The sequence below is a fragment of the Neophocaena asiaeorientalis genome, unplaced genomic scaffold (assembly GCF_003031525.2).
Source record: "Neophocaena asiaeorientalis asiaeorientalis breed wild unplaced genomic scaffold, Neophocaena_asiaeorientalis_V1.1 scaffold25, whole genome shotgun sequence".
NCBI classification, from domain to species: Eukaryota; Metazoa; Chordata; class Mammalia; order Artiodactyla; family Phocoenidae; genus Neophocaena; species Neophocaena asiaeorientalis.
The window spans coordinates 427,477-451,329 of NW_020172492.1; the positions used below are offsets into that span (position 1 = coordinate 427,477).

The following is a 23,853-nucleotide window of genomic DNA, read 5'->3' on the forward strand; positions in this document are numbered from 1 at the left end:
CATCAGGGCCTTCACGGGAGAACAGGGTGCAGGAAGCCATTTGTGTGTATTGTTTGTAAAACACATATTTCTAACATATAAGTGGCGTGGTTGAAGTCCAGTTTTGCCCATCACTCCTAGTGTATGGCTACTGTCTCAGTATAAGTACTAGGAGCTCCTGTCAAGATGTCCTGATTTGGATGGTTAACTATAGAATCACCCTATTTATAAGGCAAGGACCACTTGTATTTTAGTGTAGGAGGATAATAACATTGCTTAGAAGACCCTGCATTCCTCTCTAAGATAAGGAAGAGGGTCCCGCACACCCCAAACTCCTTCAGCATGAACTTGCCTTGGGTTGACTCAAGGGTTTTTTGGGACGTGGGTCTGAGTTAGCCTGAGTCCTCATAAACAAGGTGGACTCCCTGAGTGTCCATCAAATGCACCCCCTCTAAGCTGCCACTTAGACTGGAACAGATGTGCGTGTGCGTGTGTGTGTGTGTGTGTGTGTGTGTGTGTGTGTTTGTGTACGTGTGTGTGTGCATGGGTGTAGTGGGAACCTACTCTTTCCAGTAAGAAGAAAAGTGAACAGGCAGAGAGAAATGCTCTTTATTACTAGAATCGCCTCCTCTTTCTGTTTGCAATATAAAAAGAGGAGCGATGAAAGAAAGAGAAAGAGAGATTGATTTAAAGCCACCGATGGCCCAGGGTCCTCTCCTCAGTTCCCAAGCACACACTTCATTGAGAGGCTCTGATAGGAAACCTGTTCTGGAAGAGCCAGCGCATCTCAGAGCTGCTATGCAGAGCCCCTGTGATGGGGTACCTTCTGTAGAGATGAGTCTCTTTCTGGGGAAGGCTCTGTAAACAGGATACATAAAACACTAGCAACTCATTGAAGGCTTTGGTATTTTAATATAAGGATTTTCTGTATTTGCATTCAAAAGGCCACTCCCTCGGCAAGCAGTTTTGTGAGAGGAAAGGCAGAGTTAGTTTGCCCAGGACCTGAGAATTTGGAAATAGGATTTGAGGGTTGTTGGTGAACTAGGGTAGGGACAGGGAGAAAGAGGGAGGAAAAGAGGGAAAAAAAAGAAGACGTTATGTCAAACAGTGTAAAGAAGGTCAAGTAGGATGAATGGTGGGAAAAGCCAATCGCTGAGAAAATACGGATAGAAACCGTTAATTTATGCCAATAAAATTCTTGACTTTTTTTCACCTCCCACACCGTTCTGCTAAGTCCAATAATTTTATCATCTATTCCATATGGTACTGGATGGACACAGTTTAAAAAAAAACACAGTTTCTGCCAGAAACAGATCCCTTCTTCCAGAAAAAGCATATGTTCATGATAACAAACCAAATGAAAGAAATAGGTAAGACCAAGGGTATTAAAGTGTCTGGGATCTTTTAATATTGATTTGGATTTCTCAGATTTCTTTTAGGTATTTTTAGGTAAGTGGTTGTTAGGAAAACACAAAATCATCATGGAAGCTTCAGTTGAATCTAGAATTCTACTAAGGAAGCAAATACAATATGTCTGATAAAAAGGTATTATATATTTATACTCGAAGCAATCATAGAAATATTTACTATTGTATTTTATAACACACAATAGTCAAAAGAAATACTAAAGTCAGAGAAATTTATATAACACAAACATTGTAGTTTTTCCATCTTCAAACCTAAAGAACCAAAGTGAGAAGAAGGGATATTGAGTAAACCTCAAAGGGTTTCCTTCCTCCCTCTTAATATAAATGTTTTCAACTTTATGCAACAAATTTTCACTAGATGTAGGCAACTATTATAAGTGGAAAGGATTTATTCATTTGTTCAATAAATTTCATTGACTGTGTGCCAGGCATTGTGTTAGGCATTGTTCTGGGACTCACTGAGCTACCTCAGACCAACAGTTAACTAATAAAAAAATAAACAAGGAATTATAGATTTCAGAAGATCTCTGAAAGTCATAACAGGGTTATATTCAAAAGTAACTGGGGAACGCCTACTTTAAATAAGGTGATAAAGTAAGGTCTCTTTGGGGAGGTGATATTTGAGCTATAATGATAACACCAGACCAGCCCAGTCAAAACTTGGAAGTATCAGTACAGGAAGAAAGCAAGCAATATCAAGTCCACAAGGTGATGCATCATTTGATGTGTTTGAAGAATTACTAGTAATAGAAGACAGTAAGTGCTTACTATACATAATACTTTTAGATGTTTTATCTTGTATATTTATTAGAATGACAATGCAATGTCATCACCAATATGAACCCCATTTCACAGGTGATGAAACAGAGGAAGAAGGGGCTTAAGTAACTTGTATGAGATCATCCAACCAGAAGTGGCAATACTTGACTGGTCACCTTGTGTGTCTGTAGAATCCAAGCTCCAAACCACTGTGTGTTATACTGTCTGTTGGATCCATATTTTTAGCAATTGGACTTTTCTACTAACCTTGAAACTCAAGTCCAAATTAACTTACAGTCTTCTCTTCTTCCACATTTCCTTTTTTTACAGAAGGGCACACTTATCCACCCAGTTATCCAGAAAGTGGGGTATCATCTTCATCTTCTCTCTACTACCCAATTCAGTCAAAAATCCCCTCAAATTTAATGTCTGATGTCTAAATATATTTGAAGAAGATCTGTTTCTGTAAACCTTCATTTCTCACTAGAATTGCTGCCTTAACACCCTCGTTTAACTTGCTTGGTCTCCCAGTGCCACCTCCCCATTTCCAGTCCATTTTCCATATTGTCACCAGAATGACCATTCTAGAAATGTGGCCATATCACTCCTCCTCTTAAAAAATATGTAAGTTTTTTCTCATTACACTTAAGATACAATTCAAAATTGTTAACATGATTTCAAAATGGGTTCATCTTATATCCTATTTTTCCTGGAGCTGTCCCAATTTTCACCCTTGTTTTTCAGTGTAATTCTTGATAACATCCTTTTTCTTCACAAGTGTCCTGGAACTTTAACATCTAATTCCTGGCTTCTGTTCCAGTCTCACTTCTGACCTGCTCTTCCAGCCCGTACACTCACACTCAATGCTGTATTCAAACAGAATTGCTTATAGCTCCTCAAGTCTTTTAAGCTTTATTCCTATCCAGCTTCTAGCATATGCTGAACCTTTTGTTTATAACTTTCTGCTTAACACCTGCCCTTCCCAAATTTACTGGCTAATTTCTACTCATATTTGCGTCTCCACTTAGACATCACTTCTAATTCAGTCTCTTGACTTTTCCACCAGAAGACTACGGTAGACGCCCTTCCTACGTGCTACCCAAGCACCTACCCCTGTCTTGTTGCATATTCTCACCCCGGTGTCTTCCCTGTTTGTTTTTGGTATCACTCACAGTTTGTGAGTTCTTGTAGGCAAGGAAAGTATCCATATTTGTTTACTAGTGCCTGGTCCATATTCAATGCATAATAATTCTATATTAACAGAATTTATGAGTTCTATACAGGGATTCTGTATGCCTAGCACTAAGGATAATGCCCTATGTAGAGTAGACTTGTCAACACGTATTTGTTAACTGACTAATTTAGTAAATAAATGAATGAGTTAATGTTTGATTGGAACCTTTAATAATGAATGACTTATAAAATGATACTTATCAATAGGATTCAGATGTGTGGAAAAAGGAAGAGAGTACCTTTCCTTCAGTGTAAGCCCTGAAGGTAAAAGAATATTTCTGTATTTGGAAAATACAGTGTATGAAAATGTAACTGAACCAAAATTTTTTTAAATTAAATGTGCTACGTAATGTAATTTAACTGAAGCATCTATGTAAATGTAGGTATATAATAAAAGAGAACATTTGAAATATTGGTTAAACCTTTATTAAAATTAGAGAACAACCCACTGGATTTAGGAAATGTATCTTCTCCGTCAGTAAATCATTGAGCAGGGATAATTGTGAGTGAAAGAAACCGCTATATGCCAAAGATCACCCTGCCTCTGATCCACTGAGCTTACCATAGACTCAAGTTTTTGTCAGGAAATTCTTAGGACAAGCTCTTTTCATGAGGATATGTTGCTTTTTCACAGAAATCTTGCCTTTGAGTTCTCCAGGCATGTATTCCGCAAGAAAGTCTGAATCTTAGAGTAAACTGATTTTAGATTTATGAACAAAAATTTACATTATTGCAATTGTTTGTATATGAATTGGCAGCATCGTGTTGGATGACTGGGTGTTACAAAAGACTAGAGATTGGCAAATTAATAGTCGGTTTAAGCCCCAGCAAGTACTGTAGCAGTAGGATGCAAAGAGGGGAATAATTCTAAGATAATTCTAAGGATAAATGCTGGAGTTTGGAAATTTAATGGATGGACTGGGGAGAGGGATGCGGAGATGGGGGTCAGAGATTCTCTGATTGACTAGTCAGTACCTTTGATTAACTAGTTAGGCGATTATTCAGCATGATGAGAAATTCATTTTAGTAAAGCATGAGATTATGTTTACAGAAAGATATTCATGATCAAAGTTCATATGGTATTGTATAGACATGCTTTGTAGTGAACTATAGTAGCAGTAATTTCTGTACATGACCAAGGGTTTATTGCAGCATTTCTTTTCCTGTTCTCTCTTTTTTTTTTTAAGGGTAGTATTAACCAATGACAGGAGTAGAAAAGTCAACATACAGATGTTAGAAGGAGAACTTACAGGACACAGATTTGTGATGCTTTGCATGCAGCACTTTTGGATGTGATTCTAAAAGCTTTTATTGAGCGTTGTCAAATGTGTAAGCTTCACAGGGATGGACATCATATTTATAAGTGCCCTTCTATAAGTGCTACCATAGATGTGAAATTCTTGACCTTAATATCGTCTTTGAAAATGTTAAATTGAGAATTCTGTTGACTTACGTTTTAAGAATTGGCGTATTGTATTACTGCAAGAGATTTGATTTTCAGCACAGTACAACCTTCTTTCAAATGCATATGTCTTTTTTTCTAATTCCATTTTGTTTTAAAACACATTTTAAATGTAGTTTTCTCATTTAGTAAAAGTTGTCTAATTGGAAAAAAAAAAAAACTATTCAGGCTGATAGCTGTAACTGAACTTTGGGAAAGATGTGAATGCTAATGTATGGGTTTAGAAGTCCTAAGATGAGATATTTAAAGCCAAAAACTAGACGGTTTCACACTGAGAGAGCAGAGGAGAGGCCGGAGTTGGAATCATGTTCTAATCACTAAATTATGGCTTTTCTCAGTCTTCCTCCGACTTGATTTTTGAACAGTATTTGAGACCACATCTTCCTCTACAGCTGGAACGTGCTCAGTGTGTCCGGCTCCTCGGATCTCCGTCTGTGCAGCCACTGCGCACTCCCTGCCTCCCACCCACCCCAGCCCCATGTATGATCACCTTGGGAACATTCTCCTGTGCCTCTCCATCGCCACCACCCGACCACCACGACTCTCTGAGTCTAACCATGAACAAATTAATTCCCTGTCTAGTTCCACTGCAGCTAAGTCTGCATCAAATAAAAAAAAAAAAAAAAAAAAAAAAAAAAGAACAAAACTTGATTTAAAAATTTTAAGGGATGAGAAAACATGCAAGAGCATAAAATCGTGCTTTGCCATGTGTCCCAAGCCCCTTGTTAGCTAGAGGAGTGAACAATGAACAGAGATGATGGTCCTTGGCTTAGAAGATCCCAGGCAGGTAACAGAGATCCGTCGCCAAGTTCTGGGAAAGAAGATCCTGAATGAGCCATGTGTAGAGCCCAGCAGTCTTGCTGTTTCCCACCTGACCTCGTGACAGATGCTGGACTTCAGATTCTTAGGGTCTCAGCACTTTATTTTGGCTACTTGCTTTAACATGGGCTGAAGATCTGTGGTTTTGGCAGTACACCTTAAGAACCAGATGTGGCCCCCAATTCACAGGAAAGCCTGCCTATCCCTGCAAGAAGACAGCTCATTCCAGGCATCTCCTAACCACCGAGGCGGTTCAAATGAAGCATTTTTGACACCAAGCCTAGTAAATCAGAGACTGCGTGGTGATGTAATGGACACGGACACCAAGGGGGCACCACTTGCGTATCCCTCCTTCTGTCTACATCTCAAGTGAGGATGTCCTTATAGTCTGGATGGGCCTAGATGTGGTGGAATAACTCCTGTTTCTCCCTGAAAGGTTTGATTCTGAGCACCAGCCTCATCCGTCTGTCCAGGGGAAGCCCAGGGGTCAAGGCTCTCTAGTACCATCATGACAGCAAGCAGCAGCAGTGGCCCCCGTCCTCTCCAAGACCCCTTCCTTCAGCAATGCTCCCTCCCCTCCATTCTTAAAAAGGGGGACCCAGAGACGTCCCCTCCCTTGAGATCTCCCAAATTTGCTACATTAGAAACAGGGGCTTCCTCCCATTGCCTCTGAGAGCGAGGGGTGATTTTTTTATTGGCTTGGCTGTGTCTTGTAATTTCTTGTTAAATGGAAGTTGGCAGCAAAAGAAACGAACATTTTTGGGGTTACCACTTAAGTACAAGGTTAAGTTTCATTCTTCAGAAATTCCTTCCAATCTTACACAAACATCGGGTCTTAGGCCTTCATTTATTAGCAGGCACTAATAGCAACAGAATTTTTCAAAAGAAAGCCTCATCCACCGTAATACACACGCAAACACACACACTTTTTTTGTCACTTACAGAAGCTTAGCTGGAGATTGGTATGGTTGGCACAACTTTAAAGGCAGATGGGTAAATTAAAACTCGAATGACAGAAAGCTAGGAACCACTGGTTGTGATCGCCCTTACTTGCCTACGTTTTTTGTCCTCACATATGAGAATATTCAAAAGCAGATATTCTAGATGTTAGGATACATTATGTGGCTTTAGGTTTTTTTATATTTGATGAAATAATGTTATTATGTGTGTTCCTTTTATTAATGTCACTTCAAATCCTGTTCAGAAATAGGTACTAAGAGTAAATAAATGTTTAATGTATGAAAGGATTAAGCTTTCTTTACTATTGGGTATTTTTAACCAGGAAAACTTGGTTATGAAAAGTAAAGGGACATTAAAAATACAATTAAAAGTGAAGTCATGACACATTCATAGTTAAGAACCACGTGATAAAAATGGCTTTCTTCACATATGTTAGGAAAATTTAAGTAAGTAGAAAAGCATAAAATAGAGAATGCTCACAAATTTTTCTTTTTCAAATTTCTGAACAGAAAGAAAGAGAGCGAGGTTCTAATTTGGCCTTTATGTTCCGACTGCCTTTTGCTGCCGGGAGGGTGTTCAGTATCAGTATGTTGGACACGCTTCTTTACCAGGTATGCAGTGTTTCTTATATCTGTCTAAAATGTTTATTTTCTATTTTCTTTAGTTCTATCAAATGCATAATACAACTAGTGTTTCTCTTGGAGCCGTTAACTTAAAATTGGCTCTGGAAGTAATCCAATATTTTACTTCATGTATTTAATGACATAAATGTGCCTATGAAACACACAGTAAGAAAAAATTATTTTTCAGAATAATCTATGAAGTGATATCAGGCATTCTATGACACCAGTGTCCTACAATGTTTAATGTGACATTTTAATACATTTTGCATATTCCTCTAAGCACATTACTAGACAATAAAAGCTAAGAAACAATTACTAGGTTAAAAAAAAGACAGCTTTCTTTCTAATACATATTGTTTTAGTAAGTAATAGCAAATGATGTCAATAAACTGATAAACCAAGGACATTTTAAACATCTGCTAATTATTGCCTACTTCAGAAAAACGTAAGGAAGATTTTACAACCCCTAAGAACCATTCAGTTTGTTCCTGAATGCCAGAGTTTTACATTGTCATTTTATCATTCTTAACTTTACCTAAGAAGTTCATAGAGATTTTATTTTACACTAAAATATTTTAATCTTTTTTTAACTCTTTCAGAAACTGAACAAAAGCAATATTTCATATTCTCTGAATCAAGTAATCAGATACATTTTAAATATATCCATTAAGAGAAAAAAGATATTCATAAGCCTTTAAGTTATTTGATAACTTTAATCTCAAATTAAGCGTTCAAGCATTGTGTTGTCTTTTTTGATCATGTATTTTATGTACCCTCTTCCTCCATGCTTGGCTGAATAAACTAATCCAAAGAGAGTTAAGGCTTTTCTACTGGCCTCTGGGCTAATTATGCCTATGACTATGTCTCTGGCCGTGTTTCAAACCATCTGCTTATGCCAGATGAATGCGGGAACAACACAGTAAAGAACCATAAACACTCCTGTTCTCCCGAAAGTTTCCAGACACATTATCTGGGTACTCCGGAAGCCAGGCTTCTACCCCAGACCCCATTACCAGGCACACGTAATTCTGATCTCTCAAAGAGGGGGTTCAAGGGAGGGATTGTTTGAAGGGAAGTGTTGCCTCTGGGGGGATTTATATCCATAGCAGTCAAATGCTTGCTGTCATTATGCACCAGTGGTTTTCAGATATTTTAGCCACAATACCTTATGTTTAAACGAAATCTCATGAGAAAGTCTTTGATATATAAGATAAGTAGAAGGAAAACCATTCTGTAGAATTGGAGAGCAGTAGTTATTACTTTCATTTTTGTTTCACTTTTTTTGTTACACATAGAAATACAGGAAATTGTGTTTTTTCCAAAGCTAGCAGCTGCAGAAAGAATGAACTAGAACAATAATTTTCGAAGTAGTAATTGCCCATTTACTTTCTGATGTCAAATGAGATATTTTAATGGTAGGTTTTTCAGACAGGTAAAGAGTATTTATTTACAGGTTAAAAAGAGATTAGAAATTTAAAATATTTTATTCTCTAAAATTATATAACATGCATTCTTCTATTCTTAAAATATACAATCTAATTGTTTTGGTTAATGATTTAAACCCATCTTCTTAAAGATAAATGCTTATATATTCAAGAACTATTATAGATGACTACAATTTTATGGTGATTTACTATTAATGTAATTCTATTCTAGACCTCATTTTATTTGCTTCCCCAAGGAAAACTGTAATATAAGCAGTATTATCAATCATAATATATGGATGAGACAAGGGCTCAGGAAGGTCAACTGTCCAGTGTTTAGTGGGAATACTCATCTTCAAGCCATGCATACCTCATTAGATTAATCCCGACCCTTTTCCTGTGGTAAATGACTCTGCATTTGTATAATGCTTGAGTTTGTTTGCTTGTTTGGTTGGGTTTTATTATATCCCACTTGAAACACAGATCACTTTCATATTTTTAATCATTTTTATTAATTCTCATCTGTGTAGATCAGGGAAGCCAATTATTAAAAAAGTTATTACCTAAAATAAAATTAAATAGATATTAAAAAAATCTTCTATGAAAAATGTTCTATGATTGCATCACATAAAACTTAATGCATGGATTTTGTGATATTAAATGGGGCTATCCACATTTTTGGCTCACATCTAACTCTAGTCTATGCCCTGATGAAGTTACAGGACAGATGACCTCTGGACAAAGAATGTGTTGATGAAGAATACAGTAAACATTAGCTATATTACCACACCTGGCTCTAAAATAATTTAAAATAGTCGTTTGCCAAATCTTCAGTTTAATTTCTCTTCCATGAGTGCTTTCTGTTTTTTATTTTGGAAATAATAATTTTAAGTGCCCAAGAATTTGTTTAAAATTTTTCTTTAGCACACACTGAGTTACAAATGAGATTGAATGATGCTAACAGGGGTGTGTGTCACAGCTCCTCTTGGTGGCCCCAATACGTTCATGTCCTAATTACTAGGAGGTTAATACGCCTTGAAAACCAAAGGGCCATTTAAATAAATGGCCTGAAAAAAATGGAATAGATGTGTTTCCTTATGTTCTTTTTTAGATGGGTTTATTTTTTTGAAACTAGCTCTTGGTAAAAGAAATTAGCAATCAACAAAGTAGTCTAGATGATTTATTTAAAAGGTGTTATAGGGCTTCCCTGGTGGCGCAGTGGTTGAGTCCGCCTGCCGATGCAGGGGACACGGGTTCGTCCTCCGGTCCGGGGGGATCCCACATGCCGCGGAGCGGCTGGGCCCGTGAACCATGGCCACTGAGCCTGCGCATCCGGAGCCTGTGCTCTGCGACAGGAGAGGCCACAGCGGTGGGAGGCCCGCGTACCACAAAACAAAACAAAAAAAAGGTGTTATAACTTTTAAAGTCTTTGCTATACAAAATAACTAGATGATTTATTGTTATTATTTTGTTATTGAAGTATAGTTGATTTACAATGTTGGGCTAATGTCTGCTGTATAGCAAAGTGACTCAGTTATAAACATATATACATTCTTTTTTCTAATATTCTTTTCCATTATGGTTTATCCCAGGAGATTGGGTATAGTTCCCTGTGCTATACAGTAGAACCTTGTTGTTTATTCATTTTAAATGTAATAGTTTGCATCTACTAGCCCATCCCTCCCCCTTGGCAACCACAAGTCTGTTCTCTATGTCTAAGAGTCTGTTTCTGTTTTGTAGATAGGTTCATTTGTGCCATATTTTAGATTCCACATATAAGCAATGTCATATGGTATTTGTCTTTCTCTTTCTGACTTACTTCACTTAGTATGATAATCTCTATATGAATGGATAAATAAGATGTGGTACATATATACAATGGAATACTACTCAGCCATTAAAAAACCCACAAAATAATGCCATTTGCAGCAACAAGGGTACAAAATACGTAGATGATTATTTAAATGTTTCACTTGTTAACACCTGACGATCAAACTCAAGGCAGTAATTTCATACGATTTATGAAGTAATTGTTACATATCATGGTGAAATTTGCTTGTATGGGTTGAAATTCTATCTTCTCACTCAGACCAAAAAATAAACTGAAGAAACTAGAAGCATTTTTCAGTTAATATTCTAACTATTGAGTAGTGTTCTAACAACATGTCAAAATATATGTTAGCAAACAAAATAGTCTCATGATGGTATTTAATACTAACCTGTTGGGCTTCCCTGGTGGCGCAGTGGTTGAGAATCTGCCTGCCAATGCAGGGGACACGGGTTCAAGCCCTGGTCTGGGAAGATCCCACATGCCGCGGAGCAACTGGGCCCATGAGCCACAACTACTGAGCCTGTGCGTCTGGAGCCTGTGCTCCACAACGAGAGGCCACGATAGTGAGAGGCCTGCGCACCGCAATGAAGAGTGGCCCCTGCTCGCCGCAACTAGAGAAAGCCCTCACACAGAAATGAAGACCCAACACAGCCAAAAATAAATAAATAAATAAATTTATTTAAAAAAAAATACTAGCCTATTAATTCACTAATATTTAGATTTACTTAAATATTATATAGAAATGTATTCTACTAGCATCAAGTTTAATCCTAACAAAAAACCAAATACCGGTTGAAATATTTCATTGTAAATTTTAGTCATTTTAGAGTTTTTAAAACATTCTCTATTATATTTCGGCTTATAGTTTTTGTTATTAAAAATCTAAAAATGTTTTCATCACGTCCAATAACATCCATAAAATTTAAGCATATCCAGATATTCTAGAAAATAATCATTTCCCATATTTCTTTAAGGACAGCTTAACTGTACATGTGTATTGAGGACACTGGCAAGATAGATTTTTATTTCCTTTTTTATGGGTGCTTAATGATGTGTTACAAGAAATAACCTTTAAGATGTGATAAGATGTTCATGCTCTAAGCTATTCTATGTATTTCCTACACACAATAAATACATATTTTGTTTATATTGCAGTCATTTGTGAAGGACTACATGATTTCTATCACCAGACTTCTGTTGGGATTGGACACTACACCAGGATCGGGGTTTCTTTGCTCTGTAAGTTACTAATCTCTGGTGTAGATTATTCTGACAGGCAATTCTGAAAGCCATCTATAATGTACTTTGGCTAACTCTTCTATGTCATTTATTTATTTTTTTCTAATATGTGCTCAAAGAATAGCATCCTAGTTTTTTTTAATCCCTTAAACAATGTTTAGGGAAAACATTATTTAAATTAATAATCCCGAAGATAGCCATTCTGTACAAAATTCAGAACAAAAATGATCCTGAAGGTAGCCGTTCTGTACAAAACTCTAGCAGGTATCTGAGACTGACAGTTTCTGACATAGGATGCTACACTGCCAAGGTAAACAGCAATCATGACATTTAACCTCTCTGTTTTATAAATAAGTATACTGTGCCTAAGTGTATTTAATGAAGTGTCTTGCTAACAAATTCAAATTCATGTTTAGCAAAGAGAGACCAGCACTTATGCCTCCTGTCTGTGAGTCCTGTGCTCCATACTTTTACACATCTTCCTCAGTATGGGTAGAACTTTGGATGGACAATTCGTTTTTGTGCTGGAGTGTCCTTTGCACTTCAAGACTTGTAACATCAGCAGACCCTGTCCACTAAGGTTATTGCAACATTCAAACGAGTCCTTACAGGTTTTCCAACAATTCCCAATCAATTACCAGTGATATTCCAAGTATATGGGACTAATACAGTGCCATGCTGCCACAAATGGAGCAGTTGGTTTCTTAAGTTTGGGTGAACCCAGGGATAAGGCTGAGATGGAATGTAATAAAAAACTTTCATACATGTATAAGCACTTATGAATGCCACTTTGAGATTTCAAAATATCAATAAAATCTACCTTTAAAGAGTGAAAAATTACCATTGGGTTATTTCTTTAAAATTTGATATGTAAATAATTCATCTGATTGTAGATGAAAATCACCGAGGATGACTTATGGATCAGGACTTATGCCAGACTGTATCAGAAGTTATGTTCTTCTACTGGAGATGTTCCCATTGGAATCTACAGGACTGAATCTCAAAAACTTACTACATCTGAGGTTTGGAAATATCAAAATATTCCTGTCTTAATGTTTAATCTTATTGAATACTGCCATTCCTAAGCCTATAAACTTATTTCTGAAATATGCCATTAAATTATGTAAATTATGTCAGGAATTTCATAAAATAATGTTGTCTAAAGGTCTGTTTTAGAGTTTGTGGACTTTGGGCTCTGAATGTCTTTTGTAGGTTTTCAGGAAGTAAGTTAATTCTAAGTAACCTTTGGATACATAAGAAAAGTTCTCAGGGCAAGCAAACTAGTTTTCTAATATAATCTTCAACTCCACATATTAGCATTTGGAAAGAGGGAAAACAAAGATGAGTTAGGAAGCATGAAACTCACATTTTTCAAACTCTAGGTTGAGGACTACTTTGAAGCTAAGAAAAAACTCTAGGATCAGTGCCAGACCCTCCCAGAGGAAAGCTCAGTAATTATAAAAGCAAACTAGAGCCTATGAAAATGGAACAGAATTTCTGATGCCTGCGTGTGACCAAAAACATATTCACATTTTAATTTGGTCACACTATGTGGTTCCAACTTACGGTTTATATTCTTGAAAGATTTTTTCTTCTTCAGGTACCTCAAAGTTATTCAAAATTTTGGTTAACCATTTCTTTCTTTGGTCTTATGCAAAATAGAACCTCAACTATGAGGCTCAGATTAATTACATGCATTTTAATAAGAAGCATAAGAGTAATGGAGTAGATTTTTATTTTCTTGATATAATTTATAGTTTGACATTTAAGTAAGTGATATTGAGGCCAGAAGAAAATAGTTCAGTTTTTCTGAGATGCTCTTTAGTGGTTTCACTGCAGCTTCAGAGGTGCTAAAAGAAGCTTTATTGCCAGCTCTGCTACTGAATCTGAGTTTGTCATTGGCTGTGGTCCCCGTGGTTCACACCACAAAGAGCAAGACAAAATCAGAGAAAATCAGGAATGATTGATGGGAGAAACATACCAGAAAGTTAAATGTGTAGGACAGCTTAGCCAGATACGCCTAAAATTTAAAGAACACTGCATCCAAAAAATTATTATTTGATGAAAGGTTAAGAGAAAAGAAGTGCTTTCAGACCTAAGCAATTAACCATTTCTTATTTGAACTTGATAAGAAAAAAGAAGATTTTCACACAGCAGAATACTATCCTGTTTTTATCTTATAATATGTACTTTGTGAATTTGAACATGGTAAATTCTGCCCTTGGTCAAGTTCATATCCATGTTCAGTCATTATGTATTATTAAGGGATGTTGTATGCTGTTTACAGTACAGATAGGGAAAGAGTAATTGAGTATTTGTACTGTCATCAAGGAGTATTTAATGTTACATTTTGGTCATTTCTTCCTATCACAAACCAGCAAAATGTTTATAAACCCCCAACCCTTTAGCTTATATTAAAAACACACCTCCTTGGAAAAATAAAAGGATACTGGGTTAAATGAGGGTAATACCTGTTGTCTTCCTATACTGAATTCAGTTCATCTTCTGGAACACATATTTTTATTTAGATTTTACATTCTGCCTATTATAGAAAAAAAGGCAATTTAAATAATTAAAGATAAAAATAGGACCTTCAAGCACTTTTACAGCAAAATATATTAATGGGGCAGAGAAATTAATGCTACTTCACATTTAAAATGAAGTGACTGCTACAGTTGAAAAGGAGTTCTACGTTTATTTTCCTGGCAAATAATCAAAAATAGAACTATTGAGTTTTATAATAATTGTAGTTTGATACACAAAAGGGTGTAAGTTCATCTAGAGAAAGATTTGTTTTTCCTGATCACTGTTAAAAGAATGAGTATATTATGTGCTTCCTTATTTAAGACATTGAATATTTAGAGTTATTTAAGAGATAGATAACATGATGAACATTATCTATCTTTAATTATAGTTTTGCAAGATGCAAAAGTACCAATAAGGTGAATATCCCTTAAGTCGATGTTCTATTTTTTTTTTTTTTAAAGAGGGGAACATCAATTCAGTATTAACTCAGTAAAGACATTGGGTTTTGTGCAAAGGGGAAAACATTCTCTTTTTCCTGATTATATAAAAACAGAGAATAAGAGCTTAGTGGATCTAATGAAATGGAAGAGTGGCCCATATATTCCACCATCTCTCTCAGATTTCAAATGGTTCGAGAATACTCAAGTGTTAGAATTCAAATAATTTATCATTGTCCAAAATGCCAATTTTTCTCTTACTTTAATTAAAGAAGGACACCAGGGCTTCCCTGGTGGCACAGTGGTTGAGAGTCCGCCTGCCGATGCAGGGGACATGGGTTCAAGCCCTGGTCCAGGAAGTTCCCACATGCCGCGGGGCAACTAAACCTATGCACCACAACTACTGAAGCCCGCGTGCCACGACCACTGAAGCCCGCCTGCCTAGAGCCTGTGCTCTGCAACACGAGAAGCCACCGCAATGAGAAGCCCGCGCACTGCAACGAAGAGTAGCCCTCGCTCGCCGCAACTAGAAAAAGCCTGCGTGCAGTGGCGAAGACCCAAGGCAGCCAAAAATAAAGAAAAAGAAAAAAATTCAGAGAAAAAAAAGGACACCAGATTCCAGGAGGTAGAAACTTCATTCAATAATTAGAACTGGGGGCTTCTCTGGTGGCGCAGTGGTTGAGAGTCCGCCTGCCGATGCAGGGGACACGGGCCGGTCCGGGAAGATCCCACATGCCGCGGAGCAGCTGGGACCGTGAGCCATGGCTGCTGAGCCTGTGCGTCCGGAGCCTGTGCTCCACAACGGGAGAGGCCACAGCAGTGAGAGGCCCACGTACGGCAACAACAACAGCTTAGAATTGAAACATCTGGCATCTTCTTTCTTAGATGGTTCACAGGTCCTCATTCTCCCTAACAGCTCACAGAGCTGTGTTACTGTCCCTCACCCTTCAGGGGCAGTTTGAAAGGTGACTCTATGAAGAGGGTACACAGATGGTCTGTGGACTGGGAGACACGGCACGTTTGCAGGCAGTAGTACCACAGTGAATTCACAGAGCTAAGTGCAAAGGTACATTCTGTGTACTTTACCCTTCAACAGCAGATTGAAGAGTCTTCCCCAGGGAATCTGACCAAGCCACGTGAACGGCCTAATGATACAGACACGGGAGAGTCTCCAGGTCAATGATCTAGTCAGGGGACCATGAAACTCACACTAAAAACACCCCACCCAGAGCTTTCAATCAATTAGCCCTATACTCTTAATATAAGAAGACAACTCAAAATTCCCTATTTCAGGGAATAGAATGAAATAGAGATACCAAAATAAACAAACAGAAAGAAAAAACTGAACTTGTAGGAAAGATCACTGAGGGAAAAGAAAATATAAAACATAAAATATAATAAAGACTTCTACTCCTGTTTACCCAAGAGAAATGAAAATATATCCATACAAAGACTTGCACATGAATGTTCTCAGCAGCATTATCCATAATAGCCAAAAATTAGAAACAACCTAAAAGTCCTTCAGCTAGCGAACAGATAGTCAACATGTGGTATAGCCATACAATGGAGTATCATTTAGCAATAAAAAGAAACAAAATGCTTACATGTGTTGTGACTTGGATAAACCTCAAAAACATTATGTCAAGTGAGAGAATAGACTCAAGAGACCACATATTTTATAATTCCACATATTGTATAATTCCAAAAAAGGTGAATATATGCAGACAGAAAGTAGGTTAGTGATTGCCTAAGACAGGCTGAGGTGGAGGGAATGGAGAGTAACAGTTAATGAACATGATGGGACTTACTGGGGTGATGGAAATATTCTAAAATCTTTTTATGGTGTTTGTTGTACAACTCGGTAAATTTACTAAAATATCCTTGAATTTTGCACTTGAAGTGGGTGAATTATAGGATATGTCAAATATGTATTAGTGAAGTTCTATATTGAAAAGCTGTAATTAATATTATTAGAAAGATAAGATATTATAAGGATAAAAGATGAATAGGAAGCTGTATTTTTAAAGGAACATTTAGAATAAAAAAGAACTCTTGGGGATTGATAGTACGTGAGCAGAAGTGAAAAAGTTTGTACCATAAAGCTGAGGAAACCACCAAGAAACTAGAGCAAAAATTCAAACATGGAAAATAGTAAAGATAAGATAAAATTAGAGAACTAGTCCAGGAGGTCTAAGAATCTAAGATCTGAATTTTAAGACTTCCCTAAAGAGGAAATGAAAGCAAATTGAAGACATATCAGTTTAATAACTTAATAATCCTAGAACAGAACATGTTCCAAATGGGAAGGGTCACCAGAGGCCCACCACAGTGAATAAAATAGGCTCACACTAAGGCACAGCATCATAAAATTTCAGAACACTGAAGGAAAAGAGAAGATCTTAAAAGAGATGGGAGAGAAAACCAAAGGGTAGGTCACATTCAAAGTATTTCTTTGGATTTCTCAACCAGCAACACTACAAACCAAAAGACAATGGAACAATGCCCTCGAGATTTTGGGGGAATATTATTTCCAAACTAGAATTCCATATTCAGACAAAACTACCAAACTTGTGTTAGGGTAGGATTAATCATATTTCAAAATTTTCTCCAAACATATGCTCCCATGCCTGCTCTCTAAGAAAATTACTTCCACCAAAATGAATGAGTAAACTGAGGAAGTAATCATGTATGCAAAGAAACCAGACATTTTATGGAAACCTGGCAACAAGTATGAGGCCAAGGCAAAAGTCAAGAAGGTGATGAAAGGACCACCAGGCAAGAAGTGCAACCTTTCTGAGCAGGTCAGAAAGCTTCAGAAAATTTTTCTTCTGGAAAATGGAAGCCGTAGGATACATGATGCATCTCACTGTCTTAAAGAAAGATTAGACAATTGCCAAAGAGTTCAGGGTGGATTACCAAGTACAAATCTAATGAAGCAATTAATAAAATTAATTAATTAACTCTAGGAATACAATATCACCAACATCAAAAAAGTATGCAGGCAATGAATAGTAACCACATTTCCCATGTATTTCAGCTGTAAATTGTAGTCATAATATGCCCTGAATTTTGATCTAACCAAAATTATACTTCAACCATTTTGAAATGATGGGATATGGCAATGGTGGGTGGAAAAGATAGTTACTCTCTCTTCTTCCAGAGTGAGAAGTCAATAGATAAAAGTAGAAACTGACAAAAAAAATTAAGAAATGACAGTCAAGCATGTTATATAGAGACACAAAGATAACGACCTACATGTCTAGCTAAAAGAGGTAAAAGTAGCTGGGTCCTACCAGAGGAAAATAGAAGAGATCATGGTGGGAGCTGCTATTTTTCAAAACAAACCGTAACATTTTCTGACTATTTAAACTATGTATGTATAACTAATAAAAACAACTAATACATTTCCAGCTGTAAACTTTCATTTTCAGACTCATTGATCCTTTCTTCAGTTTATGCTTTTAAATATCCAATTCTATTCTATTCAATTCTATTCAAAATATATGAAATATTTTAAATTTAATGCCAACATTTCATATAAGAATGTAGGAGGGATAAACTAATATAAAAAATCTAGGTCTTGCTTCCTTGTTTTTTCATGGAGTTGAAAAAAAATACATTTTAAAGGCAGATGCAGGTTTTCATGCCACATCGTTTCCTAATCTGACTTCAATATCTTCCCATATTTGGTGTATAGAGAAAAAAGTTAAATTATGTCACTGCTTTGGCTGTGGGAGGAGGGGAAGCACCAAATCCTTTTGCAGATGTCTTTTCAAAGACACGTGATGATAAAAAAATACACATAGTTAAAATCATGAAATTTATAAAAGCCCTGGCACACTTACTCAGTTTTTTCCTTGTGGGCTATAAATTGGTGGAAGGAGGATTCATACAAACATACAGTGGAGGTGCGTACAGGGACTGGAAAATCAGTCCGTGGAGAGTAGGGTACAGCTGGGTCAGCCCCTTTTCACCTAATTGTACAACACCAAGCTGGAATAGACCACTCTCTACATGTCTATTTCAGGGAAGTTTTACAAATACCATACTTTTCTGGTTCAAAAAATAAATAGAGAATCAACAAGGACTCGTGCTTCTCTTGGGGACAAAGGAGAACAGTATTTCTGTCCACAATATTTTCTCCATAATTCTCAAATTCAGAAAGCTTACTAAACTGATTTGGTGGCAAAACCTCACTTTAACTGTTCTGAGATTTTTCATAATACTTACTTATTCCCCTTAAAATGCATATTCATGTTTTTCATTACAGAAGTGTTTTTATTATAAAATACTACCCAAGACCCTCTGAAGGTATTACCTACTATTCAGTATATGATACTTTCCAAAATCTGAAAACTTCTGAATTAATAAAAATATTTATTCTCATTTTTTGGTAAGAAAATGTGAAACTGTATTTGCCTTCAGTTTTCCAGTGTAGTGAAAATCACATTTTCTTGAAGTGAACCATAACCAGTGAAGATTTTACTAGAAATTAGAAAGAGGTCATTTTAAAGCATATTAAAATACCAACAGCTTTACAGTATAACCAATAAATTTGTGGAGTATGTTACTCTGTTGTTCACCTTCATCATCAATAAATCCTATATTTTTAAAAAAATGTGCATAGGTAATAGTTAACCATCTACCAACCATTAACTTTTTACAATTAAATTGGATGCACATATCTTCGAATTATGGTTTTCTCCAGATGTATCCCCAGGATTGGGATTGTTGGGTCATATGGTAGGTCTATTTTTAGTTTTTAAGGAATCTCCATACTGTTCTCCATAGTGGCTGCACCAATTTACATTCCCACCAACAGTAAGGGAGGGTTCCCTTAAATTGGAAAGTAATATTTTAAATATATTATTAAGATTAAACTTTTCGGGCTTCCCTGGTGGCGCAGTGGTTGAGAGTCCGCCTGCCGATGCAGGGGACACGGGTTCGTGCCCCGGTCCGGGAAGATCCCACATGCCGCTGGGGCCCATGAGCCATGGCCGTTGAGCCTGCGCGTTCGGAGCCTGTGCTCCACAACGGGAGAGGCCACAACAGTGAGAGGTCTGCATATGGCAATAAAAAAACCCAAAAAACAAAGTTTTCATTTTATAAAATTACATTAGTACAATGATTTTAGTAAGGATTTAGATAAAATAGTTTTGAAACTCGAGCTGCCCATTCTCTGCATTTATCCACTCACTCATTGGGCCAATTGTTAAGACTCTGCAGACAAATAATTTCAAGGAGCCCATATTCATGTATTTATTATGCATTTTTAATATTTGTAACAATAGTGAGAATGCTAGATAATGGGTTAGACTTGAGTTACATTACACCAAAGAATATAATTGAAAATTTCACTTCCACCTTTTGAGGAATGAAAATATTATTCCTAAGAAAAAGATAGCATGATTTTTATAACCCCTAAATATTTAGGGTTTATGTGTTGACTGGGCAGATCAATTTTTATCCTCTATAGCCTATGTGATAACTAAATCTATTTCTATAAAGTTACTTAAATGCATACATAGAGGTGAAAAAACAATCTTATTATAAGGTCTAAAGTTTTTTAAATAGTACAGCTATTAATACCAATAGTGATTATTGAATATCAATGATTATGTCAATATCCTCTCATGAATATAGTACTTTCATAAGCTTTTATCAATTGTTTTATTTTCTATTAGCACCGCATTAACTTTCTATCAAATCTTAGACGATTTTAGAAAAAAAAAATCTAACAAGAACAACTTTCTAGCAAATTTTAAAAATATTAGCTTATTATTTACCTAATTGTATTCAAAAGTGCTATGATAACTAATCAAACACATAATTAGATGATGTGTTCTGTGGTATCTGTCATATATTGTCCTGTTACTGATTGGTTTCTGTATGTATTGTTTAGTCATTGTTTAAACTGTATTTTGTGTGTTTCTTTTTCCCTTGCTTTGTGTCAGTGTCGAGAAATAGCATCACAAGTAAGTATTTTGTTTGTCTCCCTTTCCTCAAATTGTCTAATATATTAATTCAGTTATTAAATGAAAAGAATATTAAAGATTGAATTCAATATTTCATATTTTAAAAGTAAACAAGTAAGGTGAAATGCTTTTAAATGCTCTATTTTCAAGTTAGTGTATTTATATTTCCCTAATATTCCAAATCTTACCTGTTTGTCTTCAAATTATGTTTATGTATTAATCCAATCACATATTTTACTGTGTGGTGTCATTACCAGCTAGTCACTTACTGGCTGTAGATTGTCCTCAAGGGAGGTGCCACCTTCAATGCAATCAGCTGGTACTGAAAGGGAATGGGGGTCTTGATATAAAACATACCTTTAGTTTGCTTCTTATGTAGGCTGGACCCCCTAGAAATGGTTATGGGAACAATAGGACCTGTGATGGATTCCTCTGGGACACTTTTTAATGCTGAATTTATTCTTTAATAGCTTTAATTTATTGTCATGAAGAAGCCATCACTTTAATGTTTGATAATATTAACCTGTGATAAGCATTGATTTACTACAATAAAAAAATTCTTAATAATACATTATGTATGTTTACATACACTTCTCATATTCCTGAACCCTTGATGTTATCTTCATGTGATTTGCATTTTTTAATTTTATTTTCCATTTTCTTCATCTAAATCACGATAAATAATTGTCATTATGGCCTTAGTACTTAACACAAACTCCCAAGCATTAAATAGAATTAAAGAAACTATTACAAATATAAACATTTTCAACTTTAAAAATTGCATTTTGAATGTCAAAGCAGTGGTACCATTCAGCCCACTGGGAGAACACAGGCACAAGTGTAAAAGTTGTGTGTCAAAATTACCAACCAAAGGTACGAGTCTACTTTTGAGCTTGTTGAATTTTGGAGAGAAGTTCTGTATTATCATAATACGCAGCATTTTGAGAGTGACTGTTGTTTTCTCTACATCATAGATTTGAATCCATGTAATAAATGCAAATTCTGTTTATTAAATTATTTTGAGCATCCTAAATTATTTAAGGTTTAATAATCTCTAGCTTTATTATATTGTTAAATATTCTAATTTTGTTTTCCCATATATGTATTCCTTTGGAATTTACTAAGTATTTACTAAGGAGGCTTCACTTTGGGATGTAAGAAAAATGTTTTAGATGCTTTCCGACCTTTTTCACATGATGGTACATAGAAAATAGGAATGTTTGTTTAGCATGAAGCTGCTCAGGGCGTCCAGATACCACCACAGGTGGTGCAAATTAAAGTTCTAGTTCAATGCAGAACACAGCTCTGGCACATGCAAAGTTTGGGGAGCTCATCTTAGGGTTCTTACAGTTGCTTTATTAGAATATGTTTTGTAGTTCTTTGAGCTCACATAAGATCAAGCATATATTTCTAAAATTTTAAATTTATACCAGCATTTGACCTGATTCACAAATAAAATTTAATTTTATTTATAATGAACTGGCAGACATTATTTTAGGAAATATTTTAGGAACATGTCACAAGCCAAGTTGCTTCACTTTGCCTCTACTGAAGGCTTTCTAGGGTGTGAGTCCAGATCTGCTCCATGGTGGTAGAAACACTAGTTAGTGGTCACACCATGTCCCAGTAAGAACAAAGTTTTCATCTGTGAAAAAACTTTATAGCTTCATGTTTGAAAGTAAAGTTAATTTTTTAAATGTAGGTTTTGGCTGTATTGCAGTTTTCCATGTTGATTCTAAATGTTGTTCTTCACTTTTTATTCAGATGTCAAGCTTCACTATCTCCTCTTTTCTCTAACTTACCATTTCAGATGCAGAAAATCAAAGGTTTGGCTCATTTCTGACTTTTCGTAGCCAATTACAAGTTGACTCATAACATTTTTCCTCTGATTGCTTTCTTTCTCATGGTTACTATTTGAGGCCTCAAAATCCTCCAGTCAATTCCCTATATAAATAAAGTGTCTTCCCTTTAATTTGCTGGGAAGTTTGAGTCTTCCAATATAAGTATCCTTCTCACAATCCTTTTTATGAAGAAAAAGCTCTAATTGTACTTTAGATATTAAAATATGCTTATCCTTGTAATTCCAGTTTTTTCTTATACAATTTCCATCCTTTCCACCTCTAGTTTTGTTTTGTTTTGGTTTTTTCTCTCTCCCTTCAAATATGTTCAGGTTTCCCCAAATCTCAAGAAATTTTTCTCCTTTTTTTCTGTTTTTTCTTATTTTACTCTTGCTGTTAAACTCTCAGAAGACTTCATACATGCTGTCCATTCTATTCCTTATCTCCCAGTTTTTCCCCCACTACTTTATCCATACTGTTCTTCAATTATTAAAAATCTCTTTTAGCCAAAATCATTGGCCTTTTAAATTAGTTGTAATTTGTTTAAGCACTGTAGAACCTTTAACAGGGTTCATTATCTCTTACATCTTAAAATTCTCTTATCCTTAGTTTTCATATCATGAATTACTCCTATATTCCCTGTTTGCACTGGTTTATTTCTTTTTCCCCTTTTTTGCTCTTCAGTTTCTGCCTGTAACAGCTCATTTTAGATGCTGCTACTGTGATCTTCCATCTGAAGGTTCATCTAATCTCCTCTCTCGGGATTGGCTCCAGAACGCAGGACCCCAAGGAGAGGCAGCGATCACCTTCGCCTCCTACCCTAGGATGGGGCTTCATCTTTAGATTCCAGAAAGTACTTCATTATCTACCTAAGGGTGGGCTAAAGTTCACTGCAGGTCATCTCTCCCAGAGCATTAATCTCGATCCCTGAACAATGCTAAGCGCTTTCTTGTTTTATTTAATCTGCCCAGCAGGCTAAGACGGTGGATGATATTATTCCCACTTGTAAATGAGCAGAGACTTAGACACATTAACTTGATAAAATAAAAACTTAGGAAGTAGCAGACCTGGATTTGAACTTTATCACTTTCTGACATCAGAGCCTGTTTTTTTTAATCACTAGGTTTCCCTGTAGGAGCTTCTACCAATTTCTGGCCACCTCTCTCTTTTCCACCATCTGCTTTGAGATCCCAAAGTGCTTTGTTTGGGAATCAACGTGGGAATTGCCACTTGAACCAAAACTGGGGATTTGGAAAAGGCTTTTCCTCTTTTCAACACATGGCTTTGTAGCACTCAATGTATCTTGTGGTTTCAATGATTA

General features: G+C 36.2%; 1 protein-coding gene across 3 annotated transcripts in view; it reads left to right on the forward strand.

The window, feature by feature from the left end:
- KCNT2 (potassium sodium-activated channel subfamily T member 2) overlaps positions 1-23,853 on the forward strand; it is a 360,211-nt gene that overhangs the window by 300,228 nt on the left and 36,130 nt on the right. For 2 of the 3 annotated variants that reach the window (XM_024738205.1, XM_024738206.1), the window contains 3 exons: positions 7,149-7,250; positions 11,673-11,756; positions 12,650-12,778. In XM_024738205.1, the coding sequence (XP_024593973.1) occupies positions 7,149-7,250; positions 11,673-11,756; positions 12,650-12,778 (315 nt within the window). Of the gene's footprint in view, positions 1-7,148; positions 7,251-11,672; positions 11,757-12,649; positions 12,779-20,673; positions 20,695-23,853 lie in introns of all 3 variants that reach the window. The other variant, XM_024738207.1, reaches the window with a different exon arrangement.